The 22,264-nt window shown below is 42.0% G+C and overlaps 1 protein-coding gene across 1 annotated transcript in view; it reads left to right on the top strand.

The window, feature by feature from the left end:
• The window catches only part of LOC126272500 (venom dipeptidyl peptidase 4-like), a 360,092-nt gene extending 338,606 nt beyond the window's left edge, over positions 1–21,486 (top strand). The window contains exons 13-16 of the mRNA XM_049975390.1: positions 1,854–2,048; positions 9,311–9,471; positions 14,970–15,181; positions 20,626–21,486. Coding sequence (XP_049831347.1) covers positions 1,854–2,048; positions 9,311–9,471; positions 14,970–15,181; positions 20,626–20,802 — 745 coding nt within the window. The 3' untranslated portion in view covers positions 20,803–21,486. The remainder of the gene's footprint in view (positions 1–1,853; positions 2,049–9,310; positions 9,472–14,969; positions 15,182–20,625) is intronic.
• The last annotated feature ends 778 nt before the right edge of the window (positions 21,487–22,264 follow it).

Here is a 22,264-nt window from a genome sequence, read left to right as displayed (position 1 = left end):
GGTTGTTCTGGGTACTAATTTCTCTGGATCTATGCAGCCAAATTGAGTGAAAATGTAATGACATGTCAGTTCTAGTATAATATATTTGTCCAATAAATACCGGTTAATCATCTGTATTTCTTCTTGGTGTAGCAATTTTAATGTCCAGTAGTGTTGCAATAGGAACAGCGCCGCACTCTCCGATGCCACGTAGAGACTGCCAGGGGAACCCGGCCATAGTACGCCCCGCGGAGAATTCCTCATTTAAAATAACTTGTCAGTCAAAATCAGACAAACTACACAGAGTTTCACGAACACTTGTACGGAGAACTAGACACTGCTAACGGCAGTGACTGTACAGCAACAGGGACGAATCACGAGTCGGCACACACAGCCAACCCATTAGCGATCGCCGGCCAAATACACGTCGTCTGGAAAGACGACCCACCCTCGACCAATAAAAGTCGTCCCCACTCCAATCATGTGTATCGACAACCGTCGGGCGAGTCATGGCGGTCTAGACCTCGCTGCTGCTGCGCCCTGACTGAATTTGTCCGTGTGCCAACTCCAACAGTTTCTTTCTTTCTTTGTTTCTTTCGCTTGTACCTCTTTTCCCGCGGATACGCAGGGTCGGCATGGTTAATCGGATGTGGCCAGGTCCGAACTAACTACTGGCACGTTCCAACTCCACTGCTGGTCCGTGCCCAGCCCATTGGACGACACACCACCACGAAGTAATAGCAGTCCAGGAAAGATAGTACGGCAGGGCCTATATCGATAAGCGCTGCTGCTGCTGGTCACGGGAAGGCAAGGTAACAACTCAGTGACGCCAGTAATTAGAAATTAACATAACGAGGCAGCAGTATGGAGAAAATATGGTGTGAAATAAGAGATGGCACTAACACGAACCACGCACGGCTCACTGATCTTGCGCCCACAGATTTTCAGAAAATGGTTCAAATGGCTCTGAGCACTATGGGACTTAACATCTGTGGTCATCAGTCCCCTAGAACTTAGAACTACTTAAACCTAACTAACCTAAGGACATCACACACATCCATGCCCGAGGCAGGATTCGAACCTGCGACCGTAGCAGTCGCGCGGTTCCGGACTGCGCGCCTAGAACCGCGAGACCACCGCGGCCGGCTCAGATTTTCAGCTTTTCCACTATCTATCGAACAGATTCAATGTACTTTCTTTCCGAATGAAAGTGTGCTCCCAACCTGATTCGTCGAGTGCTTCGCCTCAAATGGTTCAAATGGCTCTGAGCACTATTGGACTTAACTTCTAAAGGTCGTCAGTTACCTAGAACTTAGAGTCACTTAAACCAACCTAAGGACATCACACACATCCATGCCCGAGGCAGGATTCGAACTTGCGACCGTAGCGGCCGCGCGGTTCCAGACTGTAGCACCTAGAACCGCTCGGCCACTCCGGCTGGCTCTTCGCCTCAAAACAATGTGATTTCTACAGTTGTGGAATCGAAAAGTTACCTCAGCGCTGGCAAAGTGTTCTAAATGGTGAAGGACAATGTATTATTGATGACTAAAGTCTCTATCATGTATCTGTTGTGTTCATTAAACTTACTGAAAAACGCTACGAACTTATGCACCAACCCAAATTATACGTACTTAACTATGTGAATCATTTCTTCGAGTGATTTTTCTGTGTGTTTTTATTGTATGTGGTTATTTTGGAGGGACATTTATTGTATGTACACATCAACGTTTGGCAGTACTGTCTCAGGAAGTATTTGAGTTGTGAGTAACTTTTATGTATGTGATTCTGCAAGCTCAGTCACAATACGACACGCCGTAATTTAATTTCGCCACTCGCTTTTACATTATGTGAGACACAGAGGTGTTCCGTGGCAGGTACGCGGGCCCGGGCTCCCAGCAGGTGGACGACTCGTACGCAGTGGATCTGAACAGCTACTTCACGACGTCGCGGCGTTACGTGTACATAGTGATCGACGGCCGCGGCTCCGGCGGCAGGGACAACAGGACGCTCTTCGCCGTCTACCGCCGGCTGGGCAGCGTGGAAGTCGAGGACCAGATCAACGTCACCAAGTAAGGCCAGCCGCCGGCACCACAACTACACGCTTTCCCAGGGCTTTCGTATGTGTGGTCCCATTTACATCCACGGTGACGACAAAACATTGCCAATGAGTGAATTACACACCTATGCACTAAAATAGTAATGCACGAAAACAGATTTGGTGCGTTAGTTGCAAGGACTGGAAATACATATTTGGCGGAACCAACTTTCATCGCTACTTTAGCTATTTATCAAACGTTGCTGAGTGCCCTTTTTTATCCCAGTCTTATATTAGATGAGAAAGGGAACGAAATCTGTCTATAACATAAAAGCAAGCTTAAAGTATTTTCCTTGTTTTGGAAGGGTAAATCCTATGAATTCGTCATTAGCATTCATCACTTTCGATTAATTCTATGTCACTCTGTAACTTGCTCACCCTGGGAGAGAAATTTGTTCCAATGTGTTTGTGGATAATATACCTTGTCTTTTATATTATCATGATACATTTGCCCATGATTCGGAGACTATGTTCCTCTAGTGAATATCGACTGATTTCACCTTTAATTTCTGCAACGCAGCTTTGCTAATGCCAGTCGAATTATTATGCGATTCACTGTGTAAGAGAGAGAGAGAGAGAGAGAGAGAGAGAGAGAGAGAGAGAGAGAGAGAGAGTAGATCTCTTTTTTATTGCCCCCTCCTGGTTCTAAAACATCTTCCACATATGTATTTATACATATTGTTTTCTATTATTTGTCGTTTTTTTGTGATGTGTGTGCACTGTGTCAATGAACTTGATCCTGTTCCTATTTTGTATAGTTATTCATATAATCTACGCTATTCCTTGCTTTTAAAACATCATTTCAGATAATTTCGTGACAGTTTCTTATTTTCGTAGTGGGCATGTGGCGCCATCATAAGTGGACTTCAATGAACTGCAGTATTTAATAAACTAACAGTTGTACTGAACAACATGCTTTACACTATTTGCTACAGTCTAAGCAATTCTCTCTGTTTACATTATTAACCTTCCAGCAAAGTAGGAAAATCAAAGTATTTCATCGTCCTGTGTGTGGAAAGGAAATTACTGGCATCCACTACCAGCTGAGACAAGGGTTCCGAAAAATTTGAAAGATGTCCTGATTACCGCCTCGACAGCCAACAAAATTCGTTATTTAACAACCAGTTTCAGTTGACAGGTCATGAGGTTCCTAAAAGCTTTTAGAGCATCATTTTAGGCGAATCGTTAATGTCAGACAAACCATGAATTATCAATATATAAACTATGTTAGGCAATGCACTCTTTCATCTTACATCAGCACTCACTATTAACGCTATGAATTGATGAAATTATAATCTCTTTCCATTAAATGTGAACTGCTTAATATCAGTTTCTTTCCTCATCATTGTACATTATACTGAACCTAATTGTGTGATAGTAAGATTAGATGCAGGATGGCTTTCATGTGTACTCGCATATTATAACTTGGAAACCCACTGCTAGCACTGGTTCACTGAGCCTGAGTTGACTTTACAAAATAATCTTCGAACATTATTATCACGCAGACCCTGTTTGTTCTCCTTGCTTAATTTCGTGGAATTTTGAAAAACATCTTATTTCGATTGTCTTAAGCAGCATGTCTTATGAAATGAAGTGTTATACATATTTGTTTCTATTGATCTAAAATTAATATTTAGTGTTTATTGTTCCTTGTGGTACCTAGAAATAATGTGAGCTCTAAAAATTAGGACTTGAATACTTGCTTCAGTTTGTAGTTGTGCAAAAAGGATTTTTTTCTGTGAGTGCTACATATGGACTGCAATGATTCCTTTGAAAGGAGATGAAGCAATGGGCCTCGCTGGTTTCCATTCTGTGATACATCATTATGGAAACTATCAACATTTTATAGCTCTGCAAATTGGAGTTGGTCCCATACGAAAATCTATTACGTTTCAAATTACATCCATTCGAAATCAGGGAGGTGTGGGGGGGGGGGGGACACATTTATTTTCGATTGCAATAAAACATTGATTGTGTGGATGATCTGTTTCTTTTCTCCCATCTCAACACTTGTACATGTCCTATTGCTACTGGGCAAGGGCTAAGACGGTTTTTGCATGCTGTGCCAGTTCCAGAGTAACCACAGTAGCTCAATAGAAGAACCGCCCGAAACACACCGCTGGTTTAGCAGACAGGGAAAGCAGTGTTGGTATTAGGCAGGGGAGAACGAATGCTGGAGATACCCGGTCATTGTGATGTGCCCACCTCCTTATCGTCCACGTGTTTTCTGCTAATATTTAACTGCTAAGGACAAGTTATGGATCGTTTCCCTATTGTGACGAGGATTTGGTAAATAACATGGCCAGTTTTCTTAGTCATTCTTCAGAGAAAACTTTCTAAGTGTAGTACCAATCTGAAAATCTTTCTAAGATTTTTGGGCACCAGCGGTGTTTCCTTAATTTTTTCATTGGCGGATCAAAAATGATACATTCTGATTGTCAACTACTGCTTAAGATGTAGGAAACGTTAGCAGACCTGACGGGCTCTGTACTTCTTTTCTTCACTTTCGAGTCTGCTGTGAGAAGGCTAATCTCAGGCCCTGTTTGCAGAGGACACTTGGGCCTGTGTCTACAGCTGAGTCGCTTCACGTTTTACACTCAGTGGAGACACTTCGGGCTCCACACACAGCTGGAACATTCTTCGATCAAGACATTCCAGGTCGAGACTTCGCCCAGCAGACCTTTGAACAATGCAGCAGTAACACGTACACAGTTGTACTTAACGAGCCATCGGACCGTAGACACCCATCACTTATACTCCAAACGATTATGATATTTACTGGAGGGACCAGCAGTATAGGTAGCGATAAATTTAACAACTCTCTACAATTTCACTGTTTGTTTCTATCTGGGCACTATCGCTTGCACAGTAGCACACTAACTTCATTTTTGTTGCAAGCATGATTGCAATCACTAGTGTCGAGTCATGGATTTGAGGCAGTTAAAAATGTGCAGTGCGAGAGACCTGACCTTACATCACATGCTTCCCTTCCTGAAATTTATCATTCAAAATTCACTCATATTTTATCTTTTTTGTGTTTAGTATTATTATCGTTAAATCTTGTACTACTACTTTATTACTGTATTACTTGACAATGTTTTAAAGAAATCAGCTTGTGCTAATAAACTCAGGAATTGATCCTATGCCTCAATTTCAATTTCACATCTAGGCATCTTTGTGCATAATCAAGGAAACTGTGTGATTACTCCACCTATTGATCTATTGATGGGCTGAAAATTAGTGTTTATCAACTGTGTTACACTCAAGTTTTTTAGTAAGTTTCTCCTGGGGAGAGATCTAGATAGATAACTAACTAGTATCATTACCCACACTCTTTTAACAGCAAAGAGGTGTTTTCCACCTTAATCATTAGCAGCTTATTATTCACTAATCTTTGTCAAATATTTCTACAGTGTCCAGCTGCTGCTTTCATTTCATCATGATGCTTGGTTATATGGATCTTGTTTGAAATGTATTTGTGGAGTGATATTGTTATTACTGTCCATGCGTGATCACATGTATATTGTTCAATATTTACTGTTTCTTTACATGGAAACTTTTCCATTTATCTGGTGTTCGATCTATAAATGGTATTATTATTTCCTGACAGTACTTTTGTGCATTTTTATGCACACTTTGTGGAAATTATACCTCAGTAGATGAGTAGTATATTAAGTTGAGTAATCTGAATTGTTTGAGCTTGATTAGAGCGTTCGTCTAGGTGAGCTGTGTTCTGAGCTTTCTTCATGTCAGTGTCATATTTGACTAATTTTGCAAGAGGAGGACTAATTATAACTATTGTACTATGCCCTACCTCTCTTCTGCGTATTCTTCAGTACAAATATTCCTCAGTTATATATAATGAAGTTTAGAATCATCACATTGTGATGAATCTCTGAGTTGATTATTTTTTTCTATTTGTCTGTAGCACTAGAAATATAATGCAAGGATTATCCTACTGAATATTAAAAATAATTGGTTTGTATCGCAAATGTTGTTTTATTGCATTACTGATGACCAGTTTCAGTCTTAGTAGATCATCTTCAGACAAGTGGGTTACACTGGAATTTTATAAAATTACTGTGAAGGTAGAAGAGAAATAGACAGTTATTCAGCACACACAGTATTCAATACACGATGAAGTCATGAAAGTACAATACAAAATGTATACCCATTGGTGACCTGCATAGGCGATATATATGCTGTAGATACATGTGCATAATATATATGCTATATATGCCAAGAGGTACCAGTTGTTAACTGCTGAGCTGTAAAGGTGGAGCTCTGCTAATTATTCTGCGCATTCTGAAAATAAAGTACATGTCACATAGCATACATCTAATGTGAAACAAGCACAATGAAAATGAAAATCTCATAAAACAGTCATAATCATAATCAACAAATGCATTTAAGCAACATTTAAAATAATTAAAATAAGAAAAAGAAAAATGGAAAATCCATAATAAACAGCTAAATAGCAAGAAGTGTCCTCTGTGAGTAATTCATAAAACTAGTTGACAATGCATCGTGTGAAAGACTATAATAAAATTGATATAAACATAGTCACGCAGTTTTATGTATTAGTCTTAGAGCACAGCTCTTCCTTTATTAGCAAGTTCTCATTCCTTTTCCAATTTTCTTTATCCTTATCACTCTTTATCCTTACTATTTGTACTATGCCTCATTTCATGTTACAGATGCTATTTACAGATAAGGCAACATTTACAAGCATTAGTGTCACAAACGTCCTAAGTTCTCATAAATGGGTGGTGGAGAATTCATATGACGCTAGGGAAACAAGATTACAACTGGGGTTCTCAACGAACGTCTGCTGTGGTATGATTGATGACCTGGTGATAGGGTCTGTTTTCATGCCAAGTCATATGACAGCCGCAGCATACACACCTTTCCTGATAGCAGACCGACCTGCACTTTTGGAAGACATAATATTAGAGCAGTGACGGCAAATATACCTGCAACATGATTTGCTGTACAAGACAAGTGCCCCAACACATGAATATAAAATTTCCTCAATGATGGATTGGCCATCAACTGGCCTGCCAGATCACCTGACCTTACCCCATTGGACTTTTGTTTATGGTGCTGCATGAAGGGGTGTTGTGGTTGGCAGGAGAGCCAACCGTGTTAGTGAAGGAGGCCGACATGCACGCGTTTTAGCTCACACAGGCTGGCGTGAGGTCTGGAACATGACAAGGGAATTAGAATTGATAAAAATGGACGTAGCTGGTGGAATACTTAACTTTAATCCATTCATGGAGAACGTCGATCTTTATGGTGCATGATTCACAATATCAATAGTAACGGATAATGGCGCCTTGCTAGGTCGTAGCAAATAACGTAGCTGAAGGCTATGCTAACTATCGTCTCGGCAAATGAGAGCGTAGAAGTGAGTGAACCATCGCTAGCAAAGTCGGCTGTACAATTGGGGCGAGTGCTAGGAAGTCTCTCTAGACCTGCCGTGTGGCGGCGCTCGGTCTGCAATCACTGATAGTGGCGACACGCGGGTCCGACGTATACTACCGGACCGCTGCCGATTTAAAGGCTACCACCTAGCAAGTGTGGTGTCTGGCGATGACACCACAAGGGGTACTCTACGGAGGTGTGTGAAGAGCTTGTCGCTCGTATCATCGACATTGTTGCCCACATTAAAGCCTGCCGAGATGATGTTCAATGTGCAACATCCTACAGCATGTTGACAAATGTATTGAGGACTTTTGGACACCTTTAGTTGGATTGATCAGTCCTCTGTCTCACCATTATTTTGTTCATCATAGTGCGCAAACAGCCGGACAGTGTGGCCGAGCGGTTCTAGGCGCTTCAGCCTGGAACCGCGCGACCGCTACGGTCTCAGGTTCGAATCCTGCCTCGGGCATGGATGTGTGTGATGTCCTTAGATTAGTTAGGTTTAAGTAGTTCTAAGTTCTGGGGGACTGACGACCGCAGCAGTTAAGTCCCATAGTGCTCAGAGCCATTTGAACCATTTGAACCAAGTGCCCAAACAGCATTTCGGTAATTAATATTCACACTTGTCTTCATAATCTTCAATCCTCTCCAGTTCCGTAAAAATCGAAAATCGGACACATGTGGACTTTTTTGATTTCTTTTCACATGTAAAATCACGTCACAAATTATGTGACATTCCTCCTGAATCACCCCGTATAATTCTTCCCAGTATAGTTTACAGCCCCCTACCATTACATACACAATAGGTAGATAGTTGAAGAGGAAGTGTTTCAAGATCGTAATTTTGCACTATGCTATGGAGAATCTTGGTAAAAATAACAATTTCGTCCCATATTCACATCTTATAAACAGGAAAACATGTAGCACACTTCAGCAACTGTGACAATTCTGCCTTCCATGTCTCTTTCTTTTTTTAAAAACAAAACTTTTGTTCAGTGAGGGTTTTATCAAACTATTCACTACAAAACGAATACGTCGCGACACTAGAAAATTTGTGCCAGACAGGGTCAAACATAAGTGTTCAACTGTTTCAACAAATTCATTGTATTGTATGTTAGCCGGGGACCTAAAAACGACAGAGAGGCTCCGTCTCTGCTGCAGCCGCAGTGGTCCACAACCGCAGGACGACTACCGCAGTCCACTTCACCCCTCTGCCGCCCACACCGAACCCAGGGTTATTGTGCAGTTCGGAGGTGGACCCCCCAGGGAACGTCTCACACCAGACGAGTGTAACCCCTATTTTTGCGTGGTAGAGTAATGGTGGTGTACGCGTAGGTGGAGAACTTGTTTGCGCAACAATCACCGACATAGTGTAACTGAGGCGGAATAAGGGGAACCCGCCCGCATTCGCCGAGGCAGATGGAAAACTGCCTAAAACCATCCACAGTCTGGCCGGTTCACCGGACTTGGACACAAGTCCGCCGGGCGGATTCGTGCCGGGGACCGGGCGCTCCTTCCCGCCCGCAAAGCAGTGCGTTAGACCGCACGGTTAACCGGGCGGGCTAACAAATTCATCACATTGCAGATTCAGCATTTATGAACAGCTTACATGGTAATCTTTCATCGCACTGCATCTTCATTGATTTCGTTCTCGTCAATTTATTCGCTTCATTTCGTTACAGTGAGTTCAGTTCACTTTTTCTCGGAAATGAGTGAACATAGCAGCAGTAATCTGTATTTCGCGTAAGTCATTCCTGCGAATGACAGTGACTGGGTCACAAAATAGACACCAGTGTTGCCTTTGCTGTGCAGGCGGCTGACAGAGAAGTACGGCTTCATCGACGCCTCCCGTGTGGGCATCTGGGGCTGGAGCTACGGCGGCTACGCCACGGCCATGGCGCTGGCACAGGACGAGGAGGACGTCTTCAGGTGTGGAGTTTCCGTGGCGCCAGTGTCCAGCTGGATATACTACAGTGAGTGCACCTAGCGACAGCTGGGCTGGAAGCTTCCAGCGCTGAAGCTTACCTAAAAAACAAATCTTGTGCGATGGTAATCGAGTCTGTTTCCCAGTAGAACCTGATGTGCAAAAATTTAAGTACACGAAAGGCTATACATCTTCATAGATACTCCTCGAGCCACCGTACGGCATGTGGGGGAGGGTATCCTGCACCACTACTAGTAATTTCATTTCCTGTTCCACTCACAAACAGAGCGAGAGAACGACTGGCTATATGTCTCCATGTGAATCCTAATTTATCGTATCTTACCGTCGTGGTTCTTAGGCACAGTGTATGTTGGTGGCTGAAGAATCGTTTGGCAGTTGTAGCGTTGCTCTTGGAGGGCGAAAAGAAAAAGAATTGTTATTTTTTTTTTTGAAAAATGCCGAAAAAGTGAATATTTTGGTGGGCCACTTGGCAACAGAATCAGGGATTGATTACACTATTATAATAACATACGATGAGCATTAAATACCCGAATAAGAGCAGCAGATTGATTTATTTGAGATCGTTCGGAAGAAACATTATCATTTCTTTGCATTTTAATAGTCGCGATGTAGTCATACCCGGAACAACACTAATGGACCAGACGTTTTACAGACTTTGAAAGAAATGCAACACTACACAATTAAAAAAAAAGAGTTGGTTCAGAAATAATAGGAAAACGATAATGTTCCTTCTGCCTCATGCTGCGTTCGGCCCTTCAGCGTGATCGTAATTTCTGTTGATGAACTAACACAAAATAATTATCATGCAAGTAAATGAGGAGATGGAAATCATCAAGGTTAATTTACCAATATGTGCACACTTATCTTTAACACAAGTTTTTTTAATGCTACGTATCTTTTCATATTAAATTACAATAGATGACCATTGTTGTTAAATACTTTATACATAACAGTCAAAATGTCCCCTTGATGCTGTTCGTTCGTAATCAGTTACAAGCAACTACATGTTTTCTGATTGGAAAAATAACAATTAGCATATTCACTCAATATTTTCACATAAAATATAAAATACCGATGCGGAACGCAGCAAGTTCGCGCCCGCCTTTCGTGGAATACAAACAGTAAAAGGTGAGGCGCCCAATGCCTCATTTGTCTTGAAACAACAGAATTCTTTTTTATATCATTAATCGATACATGTACATACAGATTTAAAGGCACCCCGCAAGAACAGCAAAGATAAAGAATAATAGAATCTGTCGCTGCTATGCTATGGTTCATTTCTGTTACTTTACAATTGTTCGATAGCTTTAGGCCATCAGGTGTGTCCTGTTGAGTGTATATTAATGTTTGTGAGCCGAAAATTACTAATATTACACAGCCAACTTCAGATTGTGCTTCTCTAAAATTTCTCAATTGTATTCCTCGAAAAAGTGTCGCCTTCTTTCCGGAGACTCCCACCTGAGTTTCTGATGTATTTCTGTAAGACTTGCATGTTGTTTGAACCTACCGGTAACAAATCTAGGAGCCCACCTCTGAATTTCCTTGATGTCTTCCTTCAATCAGACCTATTACACATTACAAACACTCGAGCAGTACTCAAGAATAGGTCTTACCATCGTCCTACACGCGGTATCCTATACAGATGAACCACACTTCCATAAGATACTCCCAATAAACCAAAGTTGACAATTCACCCTCCCCACCACAGTCCTCACGTGCTCATTCCATTTCATATACCTTTGCAACGTTACACCGAGATTTTTAAACGATGTAACTGTGTCAAGCAAGACACATCTAATGCTGTGTATGAACATTACAGGCTTGTTTTCCCTACGCATCCGCATTAGGTTACATTTTTCTCCATTTACAGCTAGCTGCTATTTGTCACGTCAGCTACAAATTTTGTCTAAGTCATCTTGCACCCAACTGTAGTCACTCAACGACAGAGTACACCAGAGTATCACCAGCAAACAACCGCAGATCGTTGCCCACCCTGTCCGCCAAATTCTTTGCGAGAATAGAGGATTATAGTCTCCTAGCGATACCCGTGTCTCCAATGAATATTCACTGTCGAGTAAAATATACTAGGTTCTACAACTTAAGGAGCCTTCGAGAAACTCATATGTGTGAGCCTATTCCATATGCGCGTACCTTCGTTAACAGCCTGTAGTGGGGCACCGTGTCAAATGCTTTCTGGAAATCTAGAAATATGAAATCAACCTTTGCCCTACATTCATAGTTCACATTATATCATTTTGAGGAAAGGGTAAGTGGGGTTTCGTACGAGCGATGCTTTCTAACAACGTGCTAGCTCATGGACATAACAATCTCGGTCTCAAGAAAATTTGTTATATCTGATCGGAGAATGTATTCAATGATTCTGCAGTAAGCCTATGTAAAGGATATTGATCTGTAGTTTTGCGGGTCTGTTCTTCTACCCATACTAAATAAAAAAAGTCATCTCCGCTTTTTCCAGTCGTTCAGGACATTGCGCTGGTAGAGATATTTGTGATGAATGCGAGCTAAGTAAGGGGGTGTCGTAGAGTACTCTTTGTAAAACCAAATTGGGATTCCATCAGTACCCGTTGACTTATTTTCTTTCAAATCTTTCAGCTGTTTTTCTGTGCTAGGGATGTTTATTACTGTGCCGTCCATACGGGAGTCTGTTCGATGGTCAAGTAAATGTACGTTTGTACAAAAAAATGCACTGTTTTGCCGGCTTTTGTGATTTGTCCCAAGGAATTACCAGCAATACAGTAGCTGACAAATACGGTCATACACAGGTCCGACAACTCCAGGTCAAACTTGCCCCCCCCCCCCAAAAAAAAAAACTGTTTGAGTGAAGCATTTATGTTTCTATGTATATCAGTTTCCAGATTTCAGAGAAAACTTGTGGAGAATAAAGTAGCTTTGATACTAACAGCCTAGAAAATAGCGACGAATTCTGGAAATTACAGGTTATTTTTAAGACAGGAGACTTCAGAGTTGCTTGCGTGAGCCGGTCGCTGTGGCCGAGCGGTTCTAGGCGCTTTAGTCCGGAACCGCGCTGCTGCTACGGTCGCAGGTTCGAATCCTGCCTCGGGCATAGATGTGTGTGATGTCCTTAGGTTAGTTAGGTTTAAGTAGTTCTAAGTCTAGCGGACTGATGACCTCAGATGTTAAGTCCCATAGTGCTTAGAGCCATTGCTTGCGTGAGTGCCTGCCCACGAGGATGTGCATGTAGTCCGATTGATAATATTCCGGCTATGTAAACAAGCAATTTATGGCTTGACCATACCTGCTGCCAACAACAAATCTGACATTTTTTGTGAGTCCATGGTTAGAACTAGGAAACCACAGGAAGTTGACCTAGGGAAGACAGAAAGGGAAAAACGCATAGAATGCTGAAGACATAGGCTCTACGAGTCTCTGACTGGGGGAAACACTGAAAGCCATGGTCTTGAGCACTCTTTTCACAGTCATCGTGCCTACAGGGAGAGGTCCAAGAAAGGGATCTTTTGTGTCGTGTCGTTGTCACTTGTACCATGGGAAGCAAGGAGAGGACGTTGTTTGGTGACCGGTATCCGGTGATGTTGCGTTTACAACAACGAAATTAAATTTTTGATGGTAATAACTGCGATGGGGATTAGCCGAGTGGTCTTGGGCGCTGCAGTCATGGACTGTGCGGCTGGTTCCGGCGGAGGTTCGAGTCCTCCCTCGGGCATGGGTGTGTGTGTGTGTGTGTGTGTGTGTGTGTGTGTGTGTGTGTGTGTGTTTGTCCTTAGGATAATTTAGGTTAAGTAGTGTGTAAGCTTAGGGACTGATGACCTCCTCAGCACTTAAGTCCCATAAGATTTCACACACATTTGAGCATTTTTTTGATGTTAATAGTAATTTTAGTATGAAAAAGAAAATTTAAAAAATATATGCAACAAAAATTATATAACCTACGCCCGTCCAAACATTCATTACAGTGTCACCTATATATATATATCCCAGCTATCCTGTCCACCCAAAATATCTCTGGAACAATAACAGCTATTGGAAAACGACTTTCACCGTTATCAATTTAGGGTGGGGTCCGTGAATGTACATATTTGGAAACATTCTAAAAGGAAAGCATATGTGTTTTTAACACAAACTTATGTTTTTTTTTAAATGGACTTCCTATATTTTTTCTTCCGCAATCCATACCATGACAAAGCATATACACAATGGCGTTGATTGCTTAGCAATATTCGCATTACATCCCGAGATATTAAGACGCGAAGTTACGCTTGAAACACCCGACATGAGCTGTTAGCGCACGTCCTGAATCTCAGGCGTGAACCACATGCTGCCCGTAATCGCGATGTGATTGACATGCGTAATCACACTTGCATACTTATCAAGAGGTCCGAAACGAATAATACGGTCTGCTGCCATCCTGCTGCGATTACGGGCAGCATGGGGTTCACGCCTGAGCCTCAGGACGTGCGCTAGCAGCGTATGTCGGGTGTTTCAAGCTTCAACTTCGCGTCTCAGTATCTCGGGATGTAATGGGAATATTGCTAAGCAATCAACGCCATTGTGTATGTGCTTTGTCATGCTATGGATTGCGGAAGAAAAAATATAGGAGGTCCATTTAAAAAAACATAAGTTTGTGTTAAAAACACATATGCTTTCGTTTTAGAATGTTTTCAAATACGTACATTCATGGACCCCAGCCCTACATTGATACCAGCGAAAGTCGTTTTCCAATAGCTGTTATTGTTCCAGAGATATTTTGATATTTTGGGTGCACAAGATAGCTGGGACACCCCATATATATATATGAAGGGTAGTTACCAAAAATCTCGAAAAGTTCGTGACTAATTTACTTCTTATTTTTACAGAATACTCTAAGGAACATGCAGACAGACATAGGCGATATATTTTTGTAACATATTACATATGTAAACGTATTATATAAAGGGGAAACATTGTTACCAAAAACTTGAAAAGATCCTGAAGGATTTACTTGAAAGCTTTACAGGATCCTCTGCTGAACAATTACACGGAAATGAGCATATAGAGGGCGAGGCGGAGATGTACAGAGACAGGCTGGCTCAAATGGCTCTGAGCACTACGGGACTTAGCTTCTAACGTCATTAATCCCCTAGAACCTAGAACTACTTAAACCTAACTAACCTAAGGACATCACACACATCCATGCCCGAGGCAGGATTCGAACCTGCGACCGTAGCGGTCGCGCGGTTCCAGACTGAAGCGCCTAGAACCGCTCGGCCACACCGGCCGGCTTCAGAGACAGGAGGGAGGAAGTTATGCACAGATAGATTGTGGGGAGGAGGAGATATACGGAGAGAGAGAGAGAGAGAGGAGGGGGGGGGGGGCGTGAGAAGATGGGCAGATAGAAGGGGGCCAAGAAATTTAGGATGTATATGCAATTCCCTTACATATTCAGCAATTGCGAAGCATTGCCAGGTTCACTAGCAGACAATATTTATAAAGAGAAATTCCGGCATAGATCCCAAACACCACATGTCCTTATACGCGCGTTTCCCTCAGGTTCGCAGTACACGGAAGTGTACATGGGGCTGCCGACGCCAGAGGACAACGAGGTGGGCTACAACGCGAGTGACGTCACCAGGCTGGCGGAACGGTTCCAGAACAAGACGTTCTTCCTGATCCACGGCACGGCGGACGATAACGTGCACTATCAGCACTCCATGATGCTGGCGCGAGCCCTGGAAGACGCGGGCGTCATCTTCAGGCAACAGGTATTCGTCGTAAGTGGAAGTAGGATGTGGAAAGTAAAGGCCGAGATACTTCAAGGTATTAGGTCCAGGAGGAGAAAACAAGTAGCAAAATGTACACATGCTGTTGATGTAAGATAAAATCACAGCAGCCTTATGTTTCCCGGTTTGGTAAACCAAATTTCTTGCTCACTCACTTCAGCTGTAAAACTCCTCCGCTTGCAGTGACTTGCGTGCGAAAGATACGGTGTTTGAGTTGTTAATGATGCTCTGACTGAAGGAAAAGGGCTCAAAACCTGATATCCGGTTTCGCAATTTCCTTCCCACATCAACAGCTTCAGGACTAAAATGTACATGTTTGTGCAGAAGAGAGAAAAAAAAAAAAAGACCAGGCAGACACAATATATTATCTATCAGTAACAGAGTGGTCGTCAAAATGCAGCCTATGGGCCGCATGTGACCTGAACGAAGTATTTGTGCGGTAGGCGGTTCTCAGCAGAAGTCGAGGCGTTCGATACAGTTCCCCACGGTCGTTTAATGAACAAAGTAAGAGCATATGGACTATCAGGCCAATTGTGTGATTTGATTGAAGAGTTCCTAGATAACAGAACGCAGCATGTCATTCTCAATGAAAATAAGTCTTCCGAAGTAAGACTGATTTCAGGTGTGCCGCAGGGGAGCGTCGAAGGACCGTTGCTATTCACAATATACATAAATGACCTTGTGGATAGCATCGGAAGTTCACTGAAGCTTTTTGCGGATGATGCTGTAGGATATGGAGAGGTTGTAACAATGGAAAATTGCGGAGCGTCGAAGGACCGTTGCTATTCACAATATACATAAATGACCTTGTGGATAGCATCGGAAGTTCACTGAAGCTTTTTGCGGATGATGCTGTAGGATATGGAGAGGTTGTAACAATGGAAAATTGCACTGAAATGCAGGAGGATGTACTACGAATTGGCGCATGGTGCACGGAATGGCAATTCAATCTCAATCTAGACAAGTGAAATGTGCTGCGAATATATAGAAAGAAAGATCCTTTATCATTTAGCTACAATATAGCAGGTCAGCATTTGGAAGCAGTTAATTCCATAAATTATCTGGAAGTAGGCATTAGGAGTGATTTAAAATGGAATGATCATATAAAGTTGATCGTCGGTAAAGCAGACGCCACACTGAGATTCATTGGAAGAATCCTAAGGAAATACAATCCGAAAACAAAGGAAGTAGGTTACAGTACACTTGTTCGCCCACTGCTTGAATATTGCTCGCCAGTGTGGAATCCGTACCAGATAGGTTTGATAGAAGAGATAGAGAAGATCCAACGGAGAGCAGCCCGCTTCGTTACAGGATCATTTAGTAATCGCGAAAGCTTGACGGAGATGATAGATATACTCCAGTGGAAGACTCTGCAGGAGAGACGCTCAGTAGCTCAGTATGGGCTTTTGTTGTTTCGAGAACATACCTTCACCGAGGAGTCAAGCAGTATATTGCTCCCTCCTACGTATATCTCGTGAAGAGACCATGAGGATAAAATCAGAGAGATTAGAGCCCACACAGAGGCATACCGACAATCTTTCTTTCCACGAACACTACGAGAATCTAATAGAAGGGAGAACCGATAGAGGTACTCAAAGTACCCTTCGCCACACACCGTCAGGTGGCTTGCGGAGTATGGATGTAGATGTAGATGTAGATCCATAAACCTCAACTGATGTTGAGAGCTTCTTATGGTTGTATTTTTCTTGCTCAGTTACAAACAAAAATACTTATGGCGATCGTAATATTTTAAGATATACACAGTTTTAATTACGCTGGTGAATTCGGTCCATGGCTAAGTAAAATGTGTCGCTTACATCAGGGGCAGAGTGGTATGTAGCGCGGCCACTGCAGAATTAATACAAGTAAGAGAGGGAATATTTTGTTGTTTGTGCTCCAGTGGTTTCAAGTCACGAGAGTGCACCGATCAGCTGCTACGGTACAAATGTGAAACGGAAAGAACACGGATTCGTGAACGTGCATTATCGAGACGTTCATCTGCAAATGTGGTACATATCTGTAACAAATGACGTGAAATCAGGTTAGGGTGGCAGTAATGAAATGCAGTGATTAAAAGAAGAATGGCATTAAAGACACTTAGGAAACATCTGTGATCATGTTTCATTCTTCAACTAGTGTAATTAATCAGTACAACATGCTAATTTATCTAGGTTGCCAGTTAACAGTAAGACTGGTAGGGAAAGGTGTGGTAAAGTGGCAAGAATGGGAAAAGTGCCCATTAATTATGTTTTACCCTGAACAGCGCTGCTGCCTCGTGAAACGTGGTCAGGCTAGGTCTGATATACATCACCCTTATTGTCAGTGAGTGTGGCAGGGGAACCTCATTCCGTTATTTTTTAAGAGGGTGAGTCAAATGAAAAGCTTAAACTTGTAATAACAGATGGAAATTTCGCGCCGTTATCCTGTAAGTTGGTAAGCGTGCTAGAAACAGCGTGCGGAATGGCCTGTAGGTGGCAGCATAGTGCAGATGCACACATACCGTCGCAGTATCAGTATAAAGATAACCGCCCCACTTGCCACTTGCGCCAGCTAAGAACAGCGTTCTGTTAATCGGTTTTTGCGTAGTAAAGTTGTGAAACCTACTGAAATTCATCGGCGAATGAAGGTTCAGTACGGTGATGCATGTTTGTCACAGCAGCAAGTCTACGAAAATATGCATAATACAACAGATAAAACTGGCTTTTAAACCTTTTATATAGAAAGCTGTCATCCGCCATTCTGTCCCTATGTGACAGTTCTGAATCAATCAAGTTGTGTTATTTAAAACCACCTCTATTTGTGTAGCATTTGACCTAATAGAAAAGTGTGAAAAATGGAACGCTGCAGCCAGTTTGTATTCTCTGAGATACTAGCACGTGAAAACAAACACAGGATCCTGTTGCCATGGTACTGGACGCAGTATCACAATTCTTCAATGTCCTTGGTGGAGCAATCGCAACACATCCTTTTGCAACACTCTGGGAATAAGCACACGCGATTGTCCACTATCATTTTGAACTAGAATCACACCATGTTGAACTGAAATGTTATGCCGACGTGCAAAATGTCGGCGCACAACTGAGTTCTGAATACTGTCCAGTGCGCGAGGCCAAGACGTGCCAATGAAATGCAACAAAATCTGGGAATCTGCGTCTGCTTCTGTGGCCTCTGCAATTTTTCTGTAGTTCGAGGGAAAAGATTCCAGCAATTCAGAGTCCTGTGCATCAATTTGGCAAGATGCGACAGATGCATCAAAATCAGAGCCTGGGCCTATCGGAAGGCGAGATAGGGCGTTTACATTGCCATGCTTTGCCGTAAACTTATACACAACTTCATACTGATACTGCGAAAGCAACAAAGCTCATCGTTGCAAGTTTTGAGCTGTGCTTGTAGGAACGGATGAAATAAGAACTGCAAAGGCTTGAGATCTCTCTCTAAATAGAACTCGCGATCATACAAATAGCAATGGAATTTCGTCACACCATACTCACATCCAACCTCAAAGGTAACTAATGCATTTAAAATGCATTTGAAGCAAACTTGTTTCGTATCCTCATAGTGGCGCCACTAGCGCCACCCTTATGCGACTGGTGCCAAATTTAAGAGGTATCGTTTTTCAGATGTAGAAACACGCTTACCAACTTTCGTTTGTCACAGAACTCCTCCTTGATGTTGCGAACTTTTTCCGACAGCACATTTTTGTCTTTTCCCCTCCAGATAATGATAGATCCTCTCATACATGTAAAGCCTTTCTTGATGCAATCGTCCTTGTCTGTCTCTCATCATCTACACTGGACCATTGTAGTTCTGCAGTTGCACGATTACGGAATGAACGCTAGGTTTCTCTTTGAGCGGAAGAATAATTACTGTTTGCAAAACCTTGTTCGAGATATAGGAGTTATAACAATGTTTCAAGGCTGGTGCAGGTACAGCAGCAAGCAGTCTGCGCCAGTCTAAAAGTTTAGCCAGCGGGCAGTCATGCATCTCAGGCACTGGTTCATCTCATCATAGTATTCACACCAAAAGCAACTGAATTTGGTTTCATACTTATAAACATTTCATGCATACACCAAAGAATGCAAATCTAAACTACAGTATTTTCTAAACTTCAATAACACTACTTCAAAAATGGGCATATTATTTATGGTTTTGGTTAGAAACAAGATATTCATGTTAACATAATGATTGAAGAATAGAGATTCGTTTTACATATATCATGTTTGATGTCATTTTGGTCAATCCTTGAGTGTGATTTATTATACAACTGTTAATTCGTGTTGACCAAGTGCTTCAGAAGTTGTATAAAACTGTAATGTAATGCATGTCACTAGAACAGAGTGGCACAGTAGGAAGAAGCAATTGTGGCAGCCACCGAGAAGGATGCTATTCTTTTAGCTTGGGGGGTGTACTAAGCTGGGCGTGGGTCTCAGATGAGAGAGGGACTTGATTTTCTGACTCAAAAGAGTGAGGAGCCCTGTCTGTAGGCTCCGAGTTTGTGGCGTTTTGTGCATCTGAGTTCTGGGTGGGAAGTAGTTGCATAGTAAAATTGATGAGACATCGATTTTTCTGTGATTCAGTTCACATCATGACGTAGAATTCCTGGTTGAGTAAGATCATAGAGGAATTTTAAAGTTTTTATAGAAAAGTGTGTTGATGTGCATTGAAAAATCAACAGTACAATCAATTATTGATGTTTTCATCAGTTCGCCTTATAACATAACCACGTTGTTGACCTATGAAAATATGATACTTAGCTTGAGTCTCTTGATGAAAATTGGTGTATCTTACCAAAGTTAACTCCACCTGAAACTGAATCTTGGATTTGTTTTTTGTCAGGCAAATTATGTGGCTGTTAATCAACTTCTACTGACATATTGTAGCCAAAATGAAAAAAATTGCTTTATAATATAATTAATGCATCACAAATTACATCACAGTGAGCTTGACAAAAATTTGAATAACATTGAACTTAACTGGCTATTTGTGTTGCTCCTTATGTGGGTTACAATAATGGAATTTTGAATTAGAGTACTGTATACAATTTTATAAATATAAGTTTTCTACTGTTCACATTCCTTGAGCATACTTTTGAATAGAAATTATTTTGCATAACAGTTTCACAATATTTCATTGTAACTGTGCTCTAAGTACCATTATTTCTTCAACTTAATCATTTAACAACATTGCAAATTTGTACTCATTAAGATGCAGTACATCACGAAGTGGTATGGTTGGAAAGGAATCTTGGTTTTCATTAGGTGTCGGCCTATTCATTTACTTTACACCTTCTTTCCCAGTTCCTGCTTTCTTCGACACTGAGGATGCTTTTTGAATAACTGATTAACATTTGTGTTGTTCTGAATTAAAGGCTATTTGTTGGTCATCATGAAACTGTCTCTCTGAGTCTGTGGTTGTTGTTGTGGCAGAGTTACCCGGACCAGGACCACACCGTGGCTGACCTGAGCACCCACCTCTACCGCAGTGTGGACGAGTTCTTCGCAGAATGCTTCGAGGACCAGCAGCCTGCATCCTCTTCTCCTGCAAAGACGGCCTCACGGTTGCTGCCAGTGCTGCTCCTACTGTGTACCGCTGCCTTCAGCTGACTGACGGCACGCTTTTACATGCCAGCCTTATAGCACCACCCGCAGCAATTGAGTGGGTACAGCGCCACTTCTCCTCTGCCTTCCATAAAAATGCTGTACTATTATTTCTCAAGAATCATTTACTAGCTACTCATACTGCATACAAGATGTTTTCACTTCTATAATCATTTTTATTGTTCCTCTCCTTTGGTTCCTGTAAGTAAAGGCGTGTAATGAGATAAGATGTCAGGAGCATCCACCATGTTGCTTTTGCAGTACTGCATTGTGTCCACACTGACTCAGCCTACTTTGAAGGAACCTGCATATCTCCAATTTTATATTTCAGGATGTTGAACAACACATACCATGCCTTGTGACGTAAACTTATCTTCCATGTTATACGATAATATCATGACTGGTGAATTAGCAACATTCACATAAAGTTCTCTAGATGTAACACGTTTCCACTTCTGTGATATCAGTAAGAACTGTGACACCCACTGCATGGTGTATGCTATTGTTAGTCTGGTAGATACATGTGCTGCCTCAGTATATATGTGTGTATGTAGATTGGTACCTGTGCATAATGACCATTATGAAATGAGAGGGAAATTACTGAAAATGTGACAAGTGCCTCAACAGTGACATGTAACGACCACATCACCAGGAGTATAAACATTCCAATAAAATAAATCATTGGATCCATTTATGTTTGTTAATCAAACCTTACCTTTGCCTTTACCATAACGTTAGAACAGTATTGCAAACATCAGAACCTGTAATAGACAACTGGTAATATGTGTGCCTCACAGTACATCTGTGCACAAATATCTCACAACTGCAGCTGAAATGTAAATGTGGTTTACCAAGTTCCAACTCCCCTAACAGTTACCAAGATGCCATATCACCCCATGTATTCATATTGTTTGCAGTCCACCAAATCTGCAATACAAGAGAAAATCACCAAGAGCTGACTGAGAAGTGACGTGGACATGAGCTCCACTGTGTCTCCCATGGAAGAGAGAGCAAATCATGGGTAGATTGCACCTTCTGCTGGGTACGCTCTTCTTCAGAAGCACCAGATAATCTCAGGGTTCTCATTCCCCCTATGCTGCCTACTTTTCAAACCTATTTTCAGTATTTGATTGTATTAAATTCCTGTTTTCTTCAGGAAGTCAGTCTTGTCTCAATTTTAAGCTTCTATTTGTCTCTTATAAACTTTAATAGAAATTGTTGGAGAATGACTACCTCCATTTTCAGTATTACTGGAGAGACATTCACTGTGCACTCTCTGTTAGCTATATCCTAGAGCATCATTAGGTGTCCTTGCCACTCACTGATGGCAATCCGCGCCAATAATGTAGCCTTCTGGAGCCATGCAAGTGGACCCAGGGTTAGGGTAGCAGGAGGAGCTCTGAACTGTAAGCCATCTGCCCAACACAGAGAACACAATGCACACAATCCAAGTTCCTAAAAGCAATAA

Source organism: Schistocerca gregaria, chromosome 5 (genome assembly GCF_023897955.1).
Source record: "Schistocerca gregaria isolate iqSchGreg1 chromosome 5, iqSchGreg1.2, whole genome shotgun sequence".
NCBI classification, from domain to species: domain Eukaryota; kingdom Metazoa; phylum Arthropoda; class Insecta; order Orthoptera; family Acrididae; genus Schistocerca; species Schistocerca gregaria.
This window is presented reverse-complemented; position numbering and strand designations above follow the sequence as displayed.